Source organism: Molothrus ater, chromosome 34, assembly GCF_012460135.2.
Source record: "Molothrus ater isolate BHLD 08-10-18 breed brown headed cowbird chromosome 34, BPBGC_Mater_1.1, whole genome shotgun sequence".
Lineage (NCBI taxonomy): Eukaryota > Metazoa > Chordata > Aves > Passeriformes > Icteridae > Molothrus > Molothrus ater.
Window position 1 is genome coordinate 243,523 of NC_071661.1, and position 16,481 is coordinate 260,003.

Consider the following 16,481-nt stretch of genomic DNA (forward strand, 5'->3'; position numbering starts at 1 on the left):
TGTCCCCCAGCCCTTGCTGGCCCCAGGGGCTGATGGCATTTGTGCTCCCTCAGGTTCATGTCCCCACAGCAACAGCATGGGGGTGCTCCCCCTGCTGTGTACAATGCAAACAGGGGCTGCTGAGGCAGTGCTGCCGTGTCTGTGCCTGCAAGGATGGGGCACCTGTGTGAGCTGGGGGAGAGGCCAGGGCTGCAGAGGGGGGATGTTGTTGGCAGCTGCATGAGGACACTCTGGGACGCTGCCCTGGGCCGTGCAGCGCACTGGGCATGGATCAGCCCCTGCTCTGCTGCTCCTTCCCGTCTGGCCCAGGGCCCTTGCAGAGCCCCAGCCGTGCTGTTTGCCCCCAGCCTGCCCACGGCCAGCCTGGGGCTGCTGACGGGGGTTTCTGTGCTGAGCATTGGCCTGGCCGTGCTCTTGAGAGAGCCTGGGCAAGGAGCCTGGAGCCCCCAGGGCCTGGCCTGAGGCGTCAGCGCTGCCCCAGCAGTGCCCATGGCCTGTCCCTGCTGCAGCCCCGGCACTGCCACCCCCAGGGCTGTGCCCGGCCCCGAGAGCACTCAGGCCCTGCAGCAACACCAGGGCCACCAGGGCAGCGGGTCAGGGCCACGGCAGCAGCACTGGCAACACCAAGTGCTGCTGCTGCTGCTGGGCACAGCTGCTGTGCCAGCACTGATCTGCCCCAGCTCTGCACACAGACATTGCTGCTGCAGCTCCAGAGAAGGCAACACAAGGGCATCTCTGCAGAAAACTCTGCTGGGACATCCTTTACTTCCATTAAAGGCACCAAGAGCACAGGCCCTCATTGAAAGAGTCTGTGGTCACAGGGAAGGTGGAGAGAAACCAAATGAGAAATGGCAAAAGCAATGACCTTTCTTTGTGGACAATATGGAAAACCTAAAACAAAGGAAAAAAACCCCACAAACAAACTAAAAGGAAGTATAAAAGACGACTTTTATTTCAATTGATTTAGAGAAATGTCCAGCAGTTTAATGTTTCTGAAAGCATCCAGTCATCAGTCTCCTCACTGCAGCCTTGAGCTCCTGGTTCCTCAGGCTGTAGATGAGGGGGTTCAGGGCTGGAGGCACCACCGAGTACAGAACTGACAGGGCCAGATCCAGGGACGGGGAGGAAATGGAGGGGGGCTTCAGGTAGGCAAACAATGCAGTGCTTACAAACAGGGAGACCACAGCCAGGTGAGGGAGGCAGGTGGAAAAGGCTTTATGCCGTCCCTGCTCAGAGGGGATCCTCAGCACAGCCCTGAAGATCTGCACATAGGAGAAAACAATGAACACAAAACAAACAAATGTTAAACAGGCACTAACAGCAATGAGCCCAAGTTCCCTGAGGTAGGATTTGGAGCAGGAGAGCTTGAGGATCTGTGGGATTTCACAGATGAACTGGCCCAGGGCATTGCCATGGCACAGGGGCAGGGAAAATGTATTGGCCGTGTGCATGAGAGCATTGAGAAAGGCACTGGCCCAGGCAGCTGCTGCCATGTGGGCACAAGCTCTGCTGCCCAGGAGGGTCCCGTAGTGCAGGGGTTTGCAGATGGACACGTAGCGATCGTAGCACATGATGGTCAGCAGGGAAAGCTCTGCTGAGATGAAGAACACAAAGAAAAAGAGCTGAGCAGCACATCCAGTGTAGGAGATGTTGCTGTTGTCCCAGAGGGAATTGTGCATGGCTTTGGGGACAGTGGTGCAGATGGAGCCCAGGTCGCTGAGGGCCAGGTTGAGCAGGAAGAAGAACATGGGCGTGTGCAGGTGGTGGCCGCAGGCTACGGCGCTGATGATGAGGCCGTTGCCCAGGAGGGCAGCCAGGGAGATGCCCAGCAAGAGGCAGAAGTGCAGGAGCTGCAGCTGCCGCGTGTCTGCCAATGCCAGCAGGAGGAAGTGCCTGATGCAGCTGCTGTTGGACATTTGCAGTGTCTTGTCATGGGGATCTGTGAGAAAAGTAATCATGGAATAGTTGGATTTGGAGAGGACTTGAAATATCCCAGCAGACCCTGGGGGCACTTTCCCCCCACTCCCTGCCCAGGGCTCTGCTGCCTGGAGCTGTCCCTGCCAGCAGCTGCTTCCCTGTGCCCAGGGCTGGGCCCTGCCAGTGCTGCCAGAGCCCAGCCCAGCCCTGGGGGCTCAGCTCTGCCCTGCAGAGCCCTCCCAGCTCAGGCACTGCCCAGGGGCAGCTCTGGCTCTGCAGGCTCTGATGGCAATGTCAGGGAAACCCTGAGGAGGCTGGAAAAGCAACACTGATGCTGCCTGTGAGGGGCCCTGTGCTGATTTCTGTCACTGACTGGTTTATTCAGATCTGTGAGAATATTTTTCATTTTTCTCAGCCTGAACTGAGAGATTAATATTTATGTGCAATTTCCCATCCAGACAACCCAGAGCAGTAGATTAAAAAAGCAGGATTTTCCCTTTCATGCAGCCCCTGCCTTGCTGTGCTCCCTGTATAATCTACTTGGAAATGTTCTGCAGTTCAATGCCATGCTGGGAGCAGCCCTGAACAATGCAGCATCCTCCCCACACAAGGAGAACACTCCCAAGCCTCACCAGCTGTCTCCCCCCACCCAGATCTTGTTCCCCAGTGCTGGGAGCAGCTGCCAGGGCTGGCTGAGAGCTGTCCCTGGCAGGCAGCAGAGTCCCTGCCCCAGCACAGCGCCCTGGGCTGCAGGACCCTGCTCTGCAGGACAGCCCTGGGCACCCCTGGCTGCTCTGCACAAGAGACAAGCAGAGAATGTACTCACAGGCTCTGCAGGCATCGGGATGTTCCAGCTTGAGGAGGTGGCTCCAGGAGCTGCAGCTGCATTGTCCTGCAGCCAGAGTTTGCTGTGCCAAGGGCTGGCAGTGATTGTGCCCCAGGCACTTCTCAGCCCCTTCCCAGCCCTGACTGATTGAAGCTCTCTGTGCCTCTGTGCTGTGCCCGGGCTGGCTGCAGGCAGTGCCCCAGCCCTGCTGGGCTGGCACAAGAGCTGCTCATCAAGGGAAATGTGCTTTTGAAGCTCTTCTTGGTGAGCAGGAGCTGCCTCTGTGCCAGGAGCCCAGCCCAGCTCAGCAGCACAGACACAGCACAAGGACTTTAATCAGCCTCTGGGGCTTTGTGCTCAGGCCCTGAGCATCAGTCCCTGAGAGGGAGCTGAAGAAACCTCTCCAGAACTCCAAGGCAGAATCCAACTCCAAACTTTCTTGCACTTTTAATGGGCCCCAGTGAGGGACACGACTGAGCAAGTGTCCCCAGGCCCCTGCAGAGAACTGCAGGCAATGATGACAGGTGGGGACAAAGAGAAGCCAAGTCTTGGTGCCCTGGGGCACAGCAGGGTCTGTGCCACCAAGGGCTGGGAGGAGACACCTTGTCCTGAGGCCCTGGGGCCTCCTGGCACAGCCCCAGCCAGGCAGGGCACTGTCAGCCCCTTGTGCTGCCCTCAGCATCCCCCCCTAGCCCACATCCCAGTGGCCTCAAGGATCTGCTGCAAGGAGTCCCTGGGGAGCCTTGCTCAGCAATGGCCCTGGGGGCTCCTTCATGCTCCTGCAGGGACTGCAGGTTTTTCAAAGGACTTTGGCTTTGGCTTTTGCCTTGGAGTCTCTGAGAGGTTTGTGCAGTCATGGCCTCCAATTATCTGCTGTAATTAGTCCCTGGAGAGGCTTTGCAGTAACAACACTCAGTGGGGCTCATTAATGCTTCAGGGTACTTCAGTTATTTCAAGGTACTTGGTGCTTCCCTTTTGATCCAGACTCTGTGAGAGGTTTGTGCAATCATGGCCCCAATTATCTGCTTTAACGAGTCCCTTGAGAGCTTTGTACTGACACTCAGTGGGGCTCATTAATGCCTTGAGATACTCAAGGTTTTTCAGGTACTTTATGGATTTAAGAATACTTTTAGGTACTTTTAAGGATTTTCCTTCCCACACTGAGTCTCTGAGAGGTTTTCGTGCCATCCTGGCCTCCAATTCTCTCCTCCAAGGAGTCCATGAGGAGCCTGTGTTGGGTATAATCCTGCTTTCTGTTTTACAACAAAGATGGAACTGAAAGAATTTTGTAAGACTTTCTAAAAGCATCCAAAGAAACATGGGACCACTAACAATGCAACAAGAACCACTTTGAGAATTCATAGTCCTCTTTTAGCCAGACCTCATCCAACCCTTTAGTCCCTTAGATTGGAAGAGTTTATTGAACCAGTCTTTGTTTTCCACTTGAAGATTCTTGAACCCTTCCTTCAGTACCTGAATGCTCTTGTGGATTGACTGGCTGTGGCTGGAGAGGTTCATGCAGCACACGCCCTCAGAGTCTACACAGCCATGCCCATGTGCCCAGATTAAAAACTCTATCGCTGTTCTGCAAGGTGGCGTGTCTGATGGTCTCTGTGTCTGAGAGCAGCCACTCAATGTGAGGGAGGCAGCATTGGTTTGCTTACTCAACAGGCACCCAGGATGGTCTGATTGTCCTAAAGCTTTAGCTGCAGCCACCCAAGGTAGTCCAAATTGGGGGTGCTACCATCTGACACCTGGATTAAAGCTTTCAAAGCCATCTCTTTGATATCATCCAATACTTCTCTGGGGATACCTGCTGCTTGATCATCTGGTAGGCTGTGTTGTCCTTCTCCAGCTGGATGGTTGATTGTCAATTCCGCTCTTGCCTCATTATTAGCATAGTCTGCTATGAATTGATTTAGTAAACACTTCCATCCCCCTTCCCACAGGGTGTATTCTGTAGGTGACAACAGCATGGTCATAATATATTTTAAATCATAGGGGCTTAAGATGTGCTGTAAACATGGCCCTCATTAGGCCATTAAAACAAGGTAAGTCCTTCCTATGGTCTTTAGCTGCCCTACACAGATCCTGGATTTCCCCATAAACCAATGGCTGACACCTGGGTTTCTGCCCCCTTCTTTCATACGGGGACAATGAGAAGTTTTGAGGTTATTTGCCAGTCTCCTTCCTTAACTGGAGGCATGGCCCAGGGTGGAGGTGGAATGATTGACAGTGGGGGCGTTACCCGCAGTTGTGGGGGTGGAGTCTGGAGGTTCATTCAGGGCGGAAGAGAAGGCTGTGGTAGCAGGAAGTGAAGGAGCCAAGATGGAGGGAGGATGGTCGGGTTCCTGAGCCACATTCGGGCTCCTTCCATCTTGAGTCTCCAGGGCATCATGCTCCAAGACAGCGTGGCCATTGCCATCTTGGACCATCGTGGAAGGTCTGAGAAAGGCAGGTTTGAGGGGAGGTCCCGAGTTAGCAGTGCCCAACGGATTAAGTTTTAGGCACACTGCATGCTGGTGAAAGGTCTCAAGGATGGTGTGGAAGATGGGGAGCATGCACGGTGCAATGGAGTCCCTTTGGATTGAAAGGTTGTACATTTAACTCCCACTGAGTCCCAAAACCCAGTGGTATGGATTTCATCAGCAGAGATCTCGGGAAAATTTTTAATGATCCACCTCATGATTGATTTTAATTCGTTCTTTGAAAATATTTTGTCATGATCAGTGAGAATTAAAGCATCCATATATGCTCCTTTCTACTTTGGATGTCTGGCTGCAATTTTTCTCTTTCTCTGCCTTATAGGGAAGAGCCACCAGAACACCCCAAATCAGTTATGGGACATGGGTGCATATTGTAAAAACACAGTGGCAAAATGGGCAATAAATGTCTTGCATTTCCCCAAACCCACCTGCAATCCTATGCAGGTGAAAGCATCATTGTCCCTGCCGATCCTGTGCAAGGTCCCTTGAAGCAACGATGAATCCACTGGGCCTGGCACAATCCAAAATCCACAGGAGCACTGGCCTATCCATCAGCTAACCCCAGCTGACGTGACTGACACAGGGTGCCCTGAGTGTCATGGTCCCTGTTAGGGCGCCAAAGGTCACAATGAGGGTGGCTGTGACAAACCTCTCTGGTTCCCTGACTTCAGGATGATGGTGGTGGAAATGAAAAGGAGCAGGATCAATGGAGTTGTTTAAAAGGAACTTTAATAACAGGGTGAAAAACAATAAACATGGAGAAGTCAAGCATAGAATTAGGGGCAGGATCCTAAAACCTGAGACAAAGGGGAAGCGACAACATGTACACTTGGGGCTAGAAAACTAGAACAATAACCCTATAGAAGAAACAAGTAACCAATAGAGGAGTAGAACTTGGACAAGTTAGCATACCAACACTAAAGGCTTATGGGGGAACTCTCAAACTCACCCTAAGTTAAACGAATGATTCCTAGGACTTGAAACTCACGCCCATTTCTTCCGGGGTAAAATCTGTCGGACTCTGAGTTACAGCCAGGCTAACTCCCACACTGTTGCTTTGCTCTGGCCCCTTGGGACCATGTGGCCCAACAGAGCCACAATGATGTCCTTGGTTCCACGAGGCCCCACAGTGTCACAATGGTCCCTTGGATCCATGGTGCTCTGCAGTGTCACAATGGCCCCTTCATTTCACAAGGCTCCCAAGTGTCACATTGGTCTCCATAGGAAGGAAACCATGGAGCCCCCATGTTTCAGGAGCTGATGAACAGCAACCACCAGAGGCCAAGGCAAGCCTGACCTGTCTGTCCTGGCAGGTTTGCTTGGAGCAACCCTTGGATATTTGAAATTATGAATGTGGAGTCCTAATTTCAGACATTTGGGCCTGCAGAAGGATGATTATTTCCATACAAAGAAAAGCACAGAGCCCTTTCCAGTGTTTAGAAAACAGGTGAGTTCTGGCACTCAGGAGTTAAAGACCAGCCAGACCTGTCTGTCCTGGCAGCTTTTGACTGGCAGCAATCCTTGGATACACAGAAATTTGGAGGTGGAATCCTAATTTTGGCCATGGATGCCTGGAAAAGATGGACAGTTCTTTTCCATACAAAGGAAAGCTCAGAGCTCCAGTGTTTCAGGGGCAGATGGGAGTGGCCTTCCACATTCCAAGGTCAGCCAGACCTGTCAGGTGACCCCTGGGAGGCCAAGGCAGCCACACCTATTTCATGTTCCCTTGCTTCCACAGGGCCCTGCAGTGTCACAATGGCTCCTTGCTCCCATGAGGCCTTGCAGTGCCACAGTGGTTCTCTGGCTTCCATGAGGCCCTCAGGTGTCATAATGGCCCCATGATTACACAAGCCCTTAAGGATCTTAATGGTCTCCATGGTTCCACAAGGCCCCACAGTGTCATAATGGCCTTTGGGTTCCATGAAGCCTGGCTGTGTCCAATGGCCCCTTGGTTCCATTGGGGCCCAGTAATGCAACAATGATTCCCTTGGTTCCACAAGTTCCCATAGTGTCACAATGGCCCCTTCCTTCCATGAGGCCCCACAGTGTCACAATGCTCTCCATGATTCCATGGGGCCTTGCAATGCCACAATGCTCTCCATGGATCCACAGTGCCCTGCAGGATCACAATGGCCCTTTGGCTCCACGAGGCCCTGAAATGCAGCAATGGCCTCTTGGTTCCACAAAGCCCTGCTGCTTCACACTGGCCCCTTGGCCCCAACAGAGCAGCAAAATGTCCTTGGTTCCACGAGGCCCCACAGTGTCACAGTGGCACCTTGGATCCAGGGTACCCTGCAGGGTCACAATGCTCCCCTTGGTTCCACAAGTTCCTACAGTGTCAGAGGTTCCACAAGGGCCTGCAGTGTCACCATGGCCCATTGGTTCCACAATGCCCCGCAGTGTCACAATGGTCTCCATAGGAAGGAAACAAGTGAGCCCCAGTGGGGCAGGGGCAGATGAGAGGCAGCCACCAGAGGCCAAGGCTGGCCAGACTTGACTGTACAGGCAGATTTTGTCTGGGAGTAACCCTTGGATATAGGGAATTTTAGATGCAGAATCCCAATTTTGGCCATGGGTGCCTAGACAAGAAAGACAGTTCTTTCCCACAGGAATAAAAGCACAGAGCCCCAGTGCTTCACGGTCAGATGGGAAGTGGCCCTTGACATGCCAAATTCAGTGGGACCTGTCAGACAGCCCCCAGGAGGCCAAACCAGGCAGGCCTGTTCCATGTTCCATTGACTTCATGGGTGCCCACACTGTCACAATGGTCTCCTTGACTCCATGAGGTCTGGCAATGTCACAATGGCTTCTTGGTTTCATGAGCCCCAACAGAGTCACAAGGGTCCATTGGCCCCACACAGCCCCGCTGTGAAACAATGGCTCCTTGTTTCTATTTTAAATCAATCACAATCAAAGCACAGTTTGATCGTTGATCCTTGCTTCCATAGGGCCCATGATTTGCACAATGGTCTCCTTGATTCCATGATTCTGGGATTCCACAGTCTCACCATCGTTTCCTTGGATCTCCATTGTCACAACTGACCCATGGCTCCATGAGGTTCCGTAGTGTCACTGTGGTCGCTGTCAGAGGCTGGATGAGATCCATGTCCCGAGACACCTTGGGATGCTCGGAATGCCCGTGTTGGGCCAGGGCCAGGTCAGGCCTTGGTTTGTGGTGGGACAGAGCCCTGCCCCCAGCCCTGGCCTGGCAGAGCTGTCAATCACACAGCAGGGGGTGATGTTAACCCAGCTCTGATTGGCTGAGCTGTCAATCAATCAATCAATCAATCAATCACACAGCAGCAGGTGGTGCTACCCTGGCTCTCATTGGACAAGCAACTGGCAGTCCCACCCCAGGGGTGGGGCCATGAAGGCCCAGGGGGTTAAAAGCTGGAGCATGAGGCCAGTCCAGGGTCTGGATCCTGCCTTCTGCTGGGGTTCCTCTGTTGGTGATGCTGGAACCCCAGCAGTTGGTACCCATGTGTGTGTCTTTCTCTGGATCTTCTGTCTTTCTGTTGTTCTCTATGTCTTCTCCTTCTAATCCAATCTACCTGGTACGTTTTTGGGTAACTTCACATATTAAGGGTTAAAGGATTTAAGGTTAAATGTGTGGGAATCCAGGGCACAGGGAATATTTCTCTGTCTGCTCTGAGGAATCCTGACCCCCAGAGAAACACTGCCCTTTCACCTTCGCCCATGGAGAGGACTTCCAAGACTTTGAAATAGATTAGAATTTAGCAAAGTGTGAAATAGATTATAGAGAGTAATATACTATGTCCCTTTGGTGAGAAATTTAGGTTTGGGGATTTTTAATACGGTGTAGATAGGAAGCAAGATGCAGGAATTGGGGTGTAGTCCCTGTCTTCTTCTTCATCTACTCCATTTTCTGCAGTGTTCGTGGCACAGGGTGATTGGTCAAGGAAAGCACAGTGCAGAGGTTATGTAGACAGTCAAGGGATGAGTTAGTGGTTATTGTCGGGTTCGGCTGTCTGTCTCTGCCCCGACACGGGTAGAGTGGTTCTTGGGTGGCACGCATTTCAAAGGACGAGTCTGGACTCTTCAGCTTTTTGATCTTCGGATTGTTTATTATTTCTTATCTACAAAATTTTCTGTCTGCCCAACAGAGGTCTGATCTGCAAGCAGTCACAGGCACTCTCTGACCACCCACGAGGCAGTCATGTCTTTTTATACAAAAATCTACGTACATGATATTTACCTTTATTTTCCAATACTTTTCACCCATGTTGGCAAGTGCACTTTCACCATAAACCAATCCCCAAGTGCCAACATCACTACAGGAGATGGAAGACAAGAAGAAGAAAGAAGAAGGACGAGTGTAGTAGGCATAGGGACAGGCGTTCGGAAGATTTCGGGCTGTGACGGAAAATTACAGGAATCCTTCTACCCCTCTCCCCATAGATAAGGATCACCCTTGGAATGTAGCCAGACGTGTAGCCCCCCTAACCTATGCATGCCAGTAACTTTCCACTCCATACTAACCCTAGAAAGCATAGCCAGACCCCCGTCTGACGTAGAGAAGCCCCTTAGTCCATAAATACCCTCGAGACCCCTCAATAAACGCCTTTAACCGTCCACCACATTGGTGTCAGCGTTCGTTATTGGCCCCGAGGGATCCCAAGGAGGGGATCGCCGTGCTGGACTCCGAAACCAGGTCACCGCGGCCTTCACAAGAAGGCAACATAGTGGTGCCGAAACCCGGGATCGACGAGTCCGGGCGACGGGGGAACTCCTGGCCAGGGGACAGCGTCCACAGCGCGGGAACGACTGTGGCGAAACAGGGGGACGCCCCAAAGAATCGCGATTCGTATGGAAGCAATAGCGAAGGTCGTAAGTTTGATACATATGCAATGGGGAATCAAATGTGAGCTCAAGAATTTTAATCTCGCATTGACGAGACTCTTAGAGCTTGGGGTCATTAGTCGACCCATAGATATATTGCACTCTGAGGTGTGGCAGAAATGTACTGTCGCGCTAGCAGAGGACACAAAAGCCACAGGCAGCAGCAAAAGCCTGAAAGCGTGGGGAAAGGCAGAAGCTGCCCTACGCAAAGCATTAGAAGAACGGGAGACATGGAACACTGCACGTTCCTGTCTATTAATCACGCCACAGCTGGGGGAGGGGGCGATAACGCAAACCCTCCACGGTGGTGACCCGATTGAAAACGGGGAAACGTGGGGGCCGGGCACATCCCATCCCTCCCCGAGCCCAGAGCCCCCGGAGCCCCCGGGGGACCCCCTGACCCTTTCGGGGGACCCGCCGGGACCCAGACCACCTCTGGAGCCCCCCGGGGTGCCCGCGGACCCCTCGCCCATCCCTTCCCCGCCAATAGCTGACTTAGCGCAAGAAGCGGAGGGACATGCGCGGTCCTTTTGGGAGGGACTGGCGGCAGAAGCCTGAAATATTGAGAGGGCTGGCGCGTGGGCGAGCGGAGGAGGGGATCCGCCACCCTACCCGTTTGAATATGGCGCGGGTGGCCGGGAGGAGGGGTGGAGCCCGTCAGCCCGCGGCGGGAAGAACCCAGAAACGCGGCCACCCGCGGACACGCATGCGCGGGAAACCAGCGCTGAGCCCATGCCCAGCCAGGAGCTGCGGATCCCAGCAGATGCGCACGCGTGGGGGTGCGACAGAGGGCGGACACTCGCTCGGGAGCCGCGCCCACTGCTGCCACCATATATGGGAGAGATCCCTCCCTGCGGGAGGCAGGGCGAACCCAGGGGGCGGGAGCGGCACCGCCCCTGAGGGGAGGAGCGGGGCCGAAGCCGAACAAAACAGCAGCAGAGACCGGAAGTATATTGACAGTCGACTTCCGACTCTGAAGGGAGCCACAGCTCCCTAGACTGCTCTGCAGAGCCCACCGAGTCCAGCAGCGACTCGGAAGCAGAGAAAACAGAATCAATGCGGTTTCGGACGAAACCAAATAAAACTTTTAACACAGCCGGGAACCAGCCCCAATACGAACTCACCGATTGGGGTAAAATCAAAATCGAATGCGCGGGATGGGCACCCGCAGCATCAGTGCATGCCTTCCCGGTGAGAATTACAGGACCCCAGAGGAACCAGCAAAGAACATATACTCCCGTTAATTCCAAAGATGTTCAGACAATAGTAAAAGCTATCTCAGAAAAAGGAATTAACTCAGGGGTGGTTTCCACTCTCGTGGATGGTCTTTTTAGCAATGATGATTTACTCCCTTTTGATATAGTGCAAATAAGCCGTATGCTTTCTGAGAGGGAGGGGACGTGTGGGATTCAGCCCCCTCCCGCTATAGATGCGAGACGGCCCATCTATGCCAACCCATAGTGGGGCAGGGGATCTTCATACCCTATGCTCCCACAGGCAAAAGCACACAGAAAGGGATAAACATGACCTACCCCAAAACCTTGCCCACAAGGGTCACCGACGTCCCGACTAGCAATGAAGAAGCCTTCCAGATAGGCCGCTCAGCCAGGTCAGACTCGGACCCAATCCTTCGCATGTTAGAAGCTACCTTTCTATCCCTGAATGAATCTAACCCTAACCTAACCGACTCCTGCTGGCTTTGCTACGATGTTAAACCCCCCTTTTACAAAAGAGTCGCTTTAGATACCCCCTTCAGCTATTCCACAGCCGATGCCCCTCGCCAGTGCAGATGAGACACACCCCGCAAAGGAATTACCCTGAGTCAAGTCACAGGTCAGGGCAGATGCTTTAGCAATGCAACCCTAGCTAAGCGGAAAGGCGACGTCTGCACCGAAGTAGTTGAGCCCGACAGGAAGAATAATAAGTGGGTAGTCCCATCCGCATCTGGGATGTGGGTTTGCCAGAGATCTGGAGTGAGTCCCTGCGTGTTTCTTGCCAAATTCGATGACTCTAATGATTTTTGTGTTCAAGTTCTGATCGTCCCTAGGATCCTGTACCACTCAGACGAAGAGGTGTACCACCTTTTCGAAGAAAACAGCCGACTCCACAAGAGAGAAATATTAACAGGTATAACTATCGCAATGCTGCTCGGCCTAGGAGCGGCTGGAACAGCAACAGGTGTCTCAGCTCTAGCAACTCAACACCAAGGGCTGTCCCAGCTGCAGATGACCATCGATGAGGACCTGCAGAGGATCGAGAAATCCATTTCCTTTCTAGAAAAGTCAGTCTCCTCGCTCTCAGAAGTGGTCCTGCAGAACAGGCGAGGACTGGATCTCCTGTTCATGCAGCAAGGGGGCCTGTGTGCTGCCTTGAAAGAGGAATGTTGTTTCTACGCTGACCACACAGGAGTTGTTAGAGACTCCATGGCAGAACTCTGAAACAGACTGGCTCAGAGACAGAAAGACAGGGAAGCCCAACAGAGCTGGTTCGAATCCTGGTTCAATCAATCACCATGGCTAACCACACTAATTTCTACCCTAATAGGTCCATTGGCAATGCTGCTTTTAGCTATTACCTTCGGGCCATGCCTGCTGAACAAGCTAGTCTCATTCGTTCAGGCCCGCCTAGAATGGGCTAACATCCTGTTCGTGGGACAGCAACAGTTACTGTGAATTCGACAGGGAACACTGCCAGTCACGAGAGACTTGCCTGGCAGAAACTTACTCAGGTTTCCCAAGACCCTTTTCCCTAGTCAGATCTCAACTTCCTACCTCATTTTAGTGCCTATGTATAGGACTACCTCGTTCATTTGTGAAAGAGGGGGGGGAAGTGTAGTAGTAAGGGACAGGCGTTCGGAAGATTTCGGGCTGTGATGGAAAATTACAGGAATCCTTCTGCCCCTCTCCCCATAGATAAGGATCACCCTTGGAATGTAGCCAAACGTGTAGCCCCCCTAACCTATGCATGCCAGTAACTTTCCACTCCATACTAACCCTAGAAAGTATAGCCAAACCCCTGTCTGACGTAGAGAAACCCCTTAGTCCATAAATACCCTTGAGACCCCTCAATAAATGCCTTTAACCGTGCACCACATTGGTGTCAGCATCTGTTATTGGCCACGAGGGATCCCAAGGGGAAGATCACGGTGCTGGACTCCGATACCAGGTCATCGCGGCCTTCACAAGAAGGCAACAGTACCCCAGTGCAGAGAAGCAAAGGGTGAGGAGGGACTGATGGGACACTGCTGGAGACAAGAGTCTTGTACTGTCCACTGTTTGATCTCTTCCCCAATCCACCCCACCCTCACTTTTCCCTCTCTTTCCTTCTCACTCTCCTGTTTCCAATCTGCTTCAATTTCTCTACCCCATATTTATTGTTAAATAAAATCCCTGTTGCTGACTTTGGTAGATGATCTCCTTGGCACCTTAATTCAATCAGAGCCGTGTCTCCATAAGCACATCTTCAATGCTGGTGCAGAGTGGAAGGGTCTGGACTTTAGGCTGAACCTGGAATGCAGTCTGATCTAGTGTGTGTGGATTTATATTTTGTACTGCATGTCATGACAGATTTTAGTTCCTTAGAGAAACACCCCTACCTAAAATATTCCCTCTTGGAGCTTTGTTCAAAGCCATTTGGAAGACAGCTGGAGATAGAATTGTCTTTAGAGGTCATGTGGCAATCCCCAAATGTAAGAGGATCTGCTCTTCCTGTGCTCCACTCTCCTCATTAGGCAGTTTCTCCTGGAGGTGCAGAGCTGCATTTTTGGTGTCGGTGACTCCTGCCAATTCTCCTCCAGAAGATGGCAGGAGGCTAGATTTGCTCTGCAATGTCTTTTGGCACTGACAGCAAGCTGGGCATGTTATTTACAGAGGTTTGTTGTGGCAGTGCAGGGAGGGCTGAGGGACATTTGCCTGTGAATAGCAGCAAAATTTAAGACTCTCCTGTGTTTTATTTATGGCGTGTTTCCAGATGCTGGGCACAGAAATAATTTGCTTAATAAATAATAATACAAATAAACAGACATCCAACACCTCGTGCTCACAGCCCAGACAGCCACACACAGAGCCACAGCCTGCCAGGGAGCTGGCGGCTTTGCAGCAGTTCTGCTTTCATGGAACCCTTCAGGTTGGAAAAGACCTTCAAGATCATCAGGTCCAATTTTTGAATGAATCCCACCACATCCACCAACCCAAGTGCAATGCCTACTCATTTTTGAGCACTTGAGGGATGATATCTCCACCATTTCCCTGGGCAGTCCATTCTAATACTAACCATCCTTTCAGTGAAGAAATCTTTCATAATATCCAACCTGGACCTGCTGTGTTACAGCTTGAGGCCCTTTCTCCATGTGCTATTCTTTCCTGGGAGAAGAAACCAACCCTGACCTCACTCAGCCTCCTTTCAGTGGTTGTAGAGAGCAAGAAGGTCTCCCCTGAGCCTCATTTTCTCCTTTTTAAGGTCTTCCTCAAGCCATTACTGTAATGAGTGACCAAGGGCTGGACAATTCCTTTTCCAGCTGTTTTCCTCTCTTTCCAGAGCCCCATCAAGTATCCCAGGGCACAGTGAACAGCTCGTGACCCCCAGTGCTGGATGATGTGATTTCAGTATCTTTAGGCATCAGAATTAACCTTGGGGAAATTATTCTGAGCACTAAAATCTGGGAATTTTAGTTTACATTGTCAAGCATTGGAACAGGCTTCCCAGAGTAGTGGTGGAGTCACCATCCCTGGAAGTGTTCAAAGGATTGTGGATGAGGACAGGGTTTAATGGTGTTGACAGCTGGACTGGATGAACTTGGAGCCCTTTTCCAACCTTTGCAATTCTGCAATTCCACGATTTGGGTGATCTCCCAGGTCCCTCCACCCCGGCTGCAGAAGTGATGTGTGGAGTCACCTCGTTGGCCTGGTCTTTGGTTCCTGGAGCTATTTTAGGTGTCCCAAAGTGTCCAATGGGCTGTAGGAGGGAATGGGGCTCCTCTTGGCTCCCTGTCCTGTTGACCAACAATATGTAAATGCATAGATTGGTTGACTAAAGTTTCAATAAATTCAGTGCCAGGGCAGCTGGATCACACTCAGGCTGTGGAGAACTGGATGATCTTGAAGGGTTTTTCCAACCCAACCCATTCTGTGATTTATTTCACCCTAAACCAGACATGCACTTTGTTAGGTGATTCACACTCTAAACTCTATTCAGTTTGTTGATTAGATTGTCTTTAATTGATGATAATTAAATCAAGATTAATAAATTACAGACACCCCAAATTATGCAGATGAATCCCAGTCTTGTCCTGTGCCTGTTTCTCCACAGGAAGAATTTAATTAATTTTTACCTTGTAAGGATAAATAAAAATATCAGCATATCCAACAGTAGAGAAAATGAGGTCAATATTCCTCTCTGTCTTCATGGTTTGAAATGACTGGTTGGGAGAAGACACCAGGCCTGGCTAAGATTGGACAGATAAAAAACATATTTCAGGCATTTTTTCTTCCTCATAGGTACATTCTAGCTGGAGTTCCAGAGCAGTTTTTATTCCCTCCTATCCCTTGGAGAGAGCACATTTTCTCCATCCATAAGGATGAAGAAAGAGTCGTGCCAAGAGCAGAGTGGCAGTGGTAAATGGATAATAAATGTTTTTACATGAACTGTTCCAGCTATGGCTAGGGTGAAATCATTCCAGGAGACAGCAGGAACAGCACAAAGTAATCTGGAATCTTCAGGAGTGCATGTCCTGGGATACCCAAACCCAAAACATGTGTTACACCAGGACTGTGTGGTAAATAGGTATGATTCGTGCTGAAAAAATTGAAACAGTAATCAATATTGATTATTGATTAATATTTAGGAATAATAAAACAGTTAAAAGTTATAATGTCAAGAAAGAAAGGGAGAGGAGGGGCTCCACCCCCCCTTCCCTGCAGATGTTCAATGACAGGAGGAAAAGCAAGAGATAACAGTTTCTAAAAATTAACAGAAAGAAGGGAAAATCTGGTTGGGTCCCAGGAAAATGCCCGCTATAAGAGATTTATTGCTTTGATGTAAAATGTAGTAATATGTTAGTTCTGGCTTACATTGTACTGGCTTGGTGTGCATGTGTAACCCAAAGGTGAATTAAAGGACAAAGAGCAAGAGTAGAGCCTTCATCAGTGACGACCCCCAAAGACTTGTGCGAGCACCAAAACGAGTGGTGGAGCATGCGCAGTAAATGTGATGGTGAGGGCGGAGGTAGAAATGTGATGAATCAGAAATGGGAGGAGATGGCATTGACACATGGCATATAAGGGGGGGATCTTCACTTGGCAAGCTCGTACGTGAGGTGGCAAGGGTCCAAGAGCCCTGCACTCCGTACCCCGCGGTTATCTTTTGCTTATGCGCTATTATTGGAACCAAATTAT

At 51.2% G+C, this 16,481-nt stretch overlaps 1 protein-coding gene and 1 pseudogene across 1 annotated transcript; one reads left to right on the top strand and one right to left on the bottom strand.

Moving 5' to 3' along the window:
* LOC129047051 (zinc finger protein 135-like) overlaps positions 1–16,481 on the top strand; it is a 208,199-nt pseudogene that overhangs the window by 102,668 nt on the left and 89,050 nt on the right.
* On the bottom strand, positions 984–1,940 carry LOC118700678 (olfactory receptor 14J1-like). Its single transcript, XM_036405273.2, has one exon. The coding sequence runs from the start codon at positions 1,914–1,916 to the stop codon at positions 984–986; it is 933 nt and encodes a 310-aa protein (XP_036261166.1). The 5' UTR covers positions 1,917–1,940.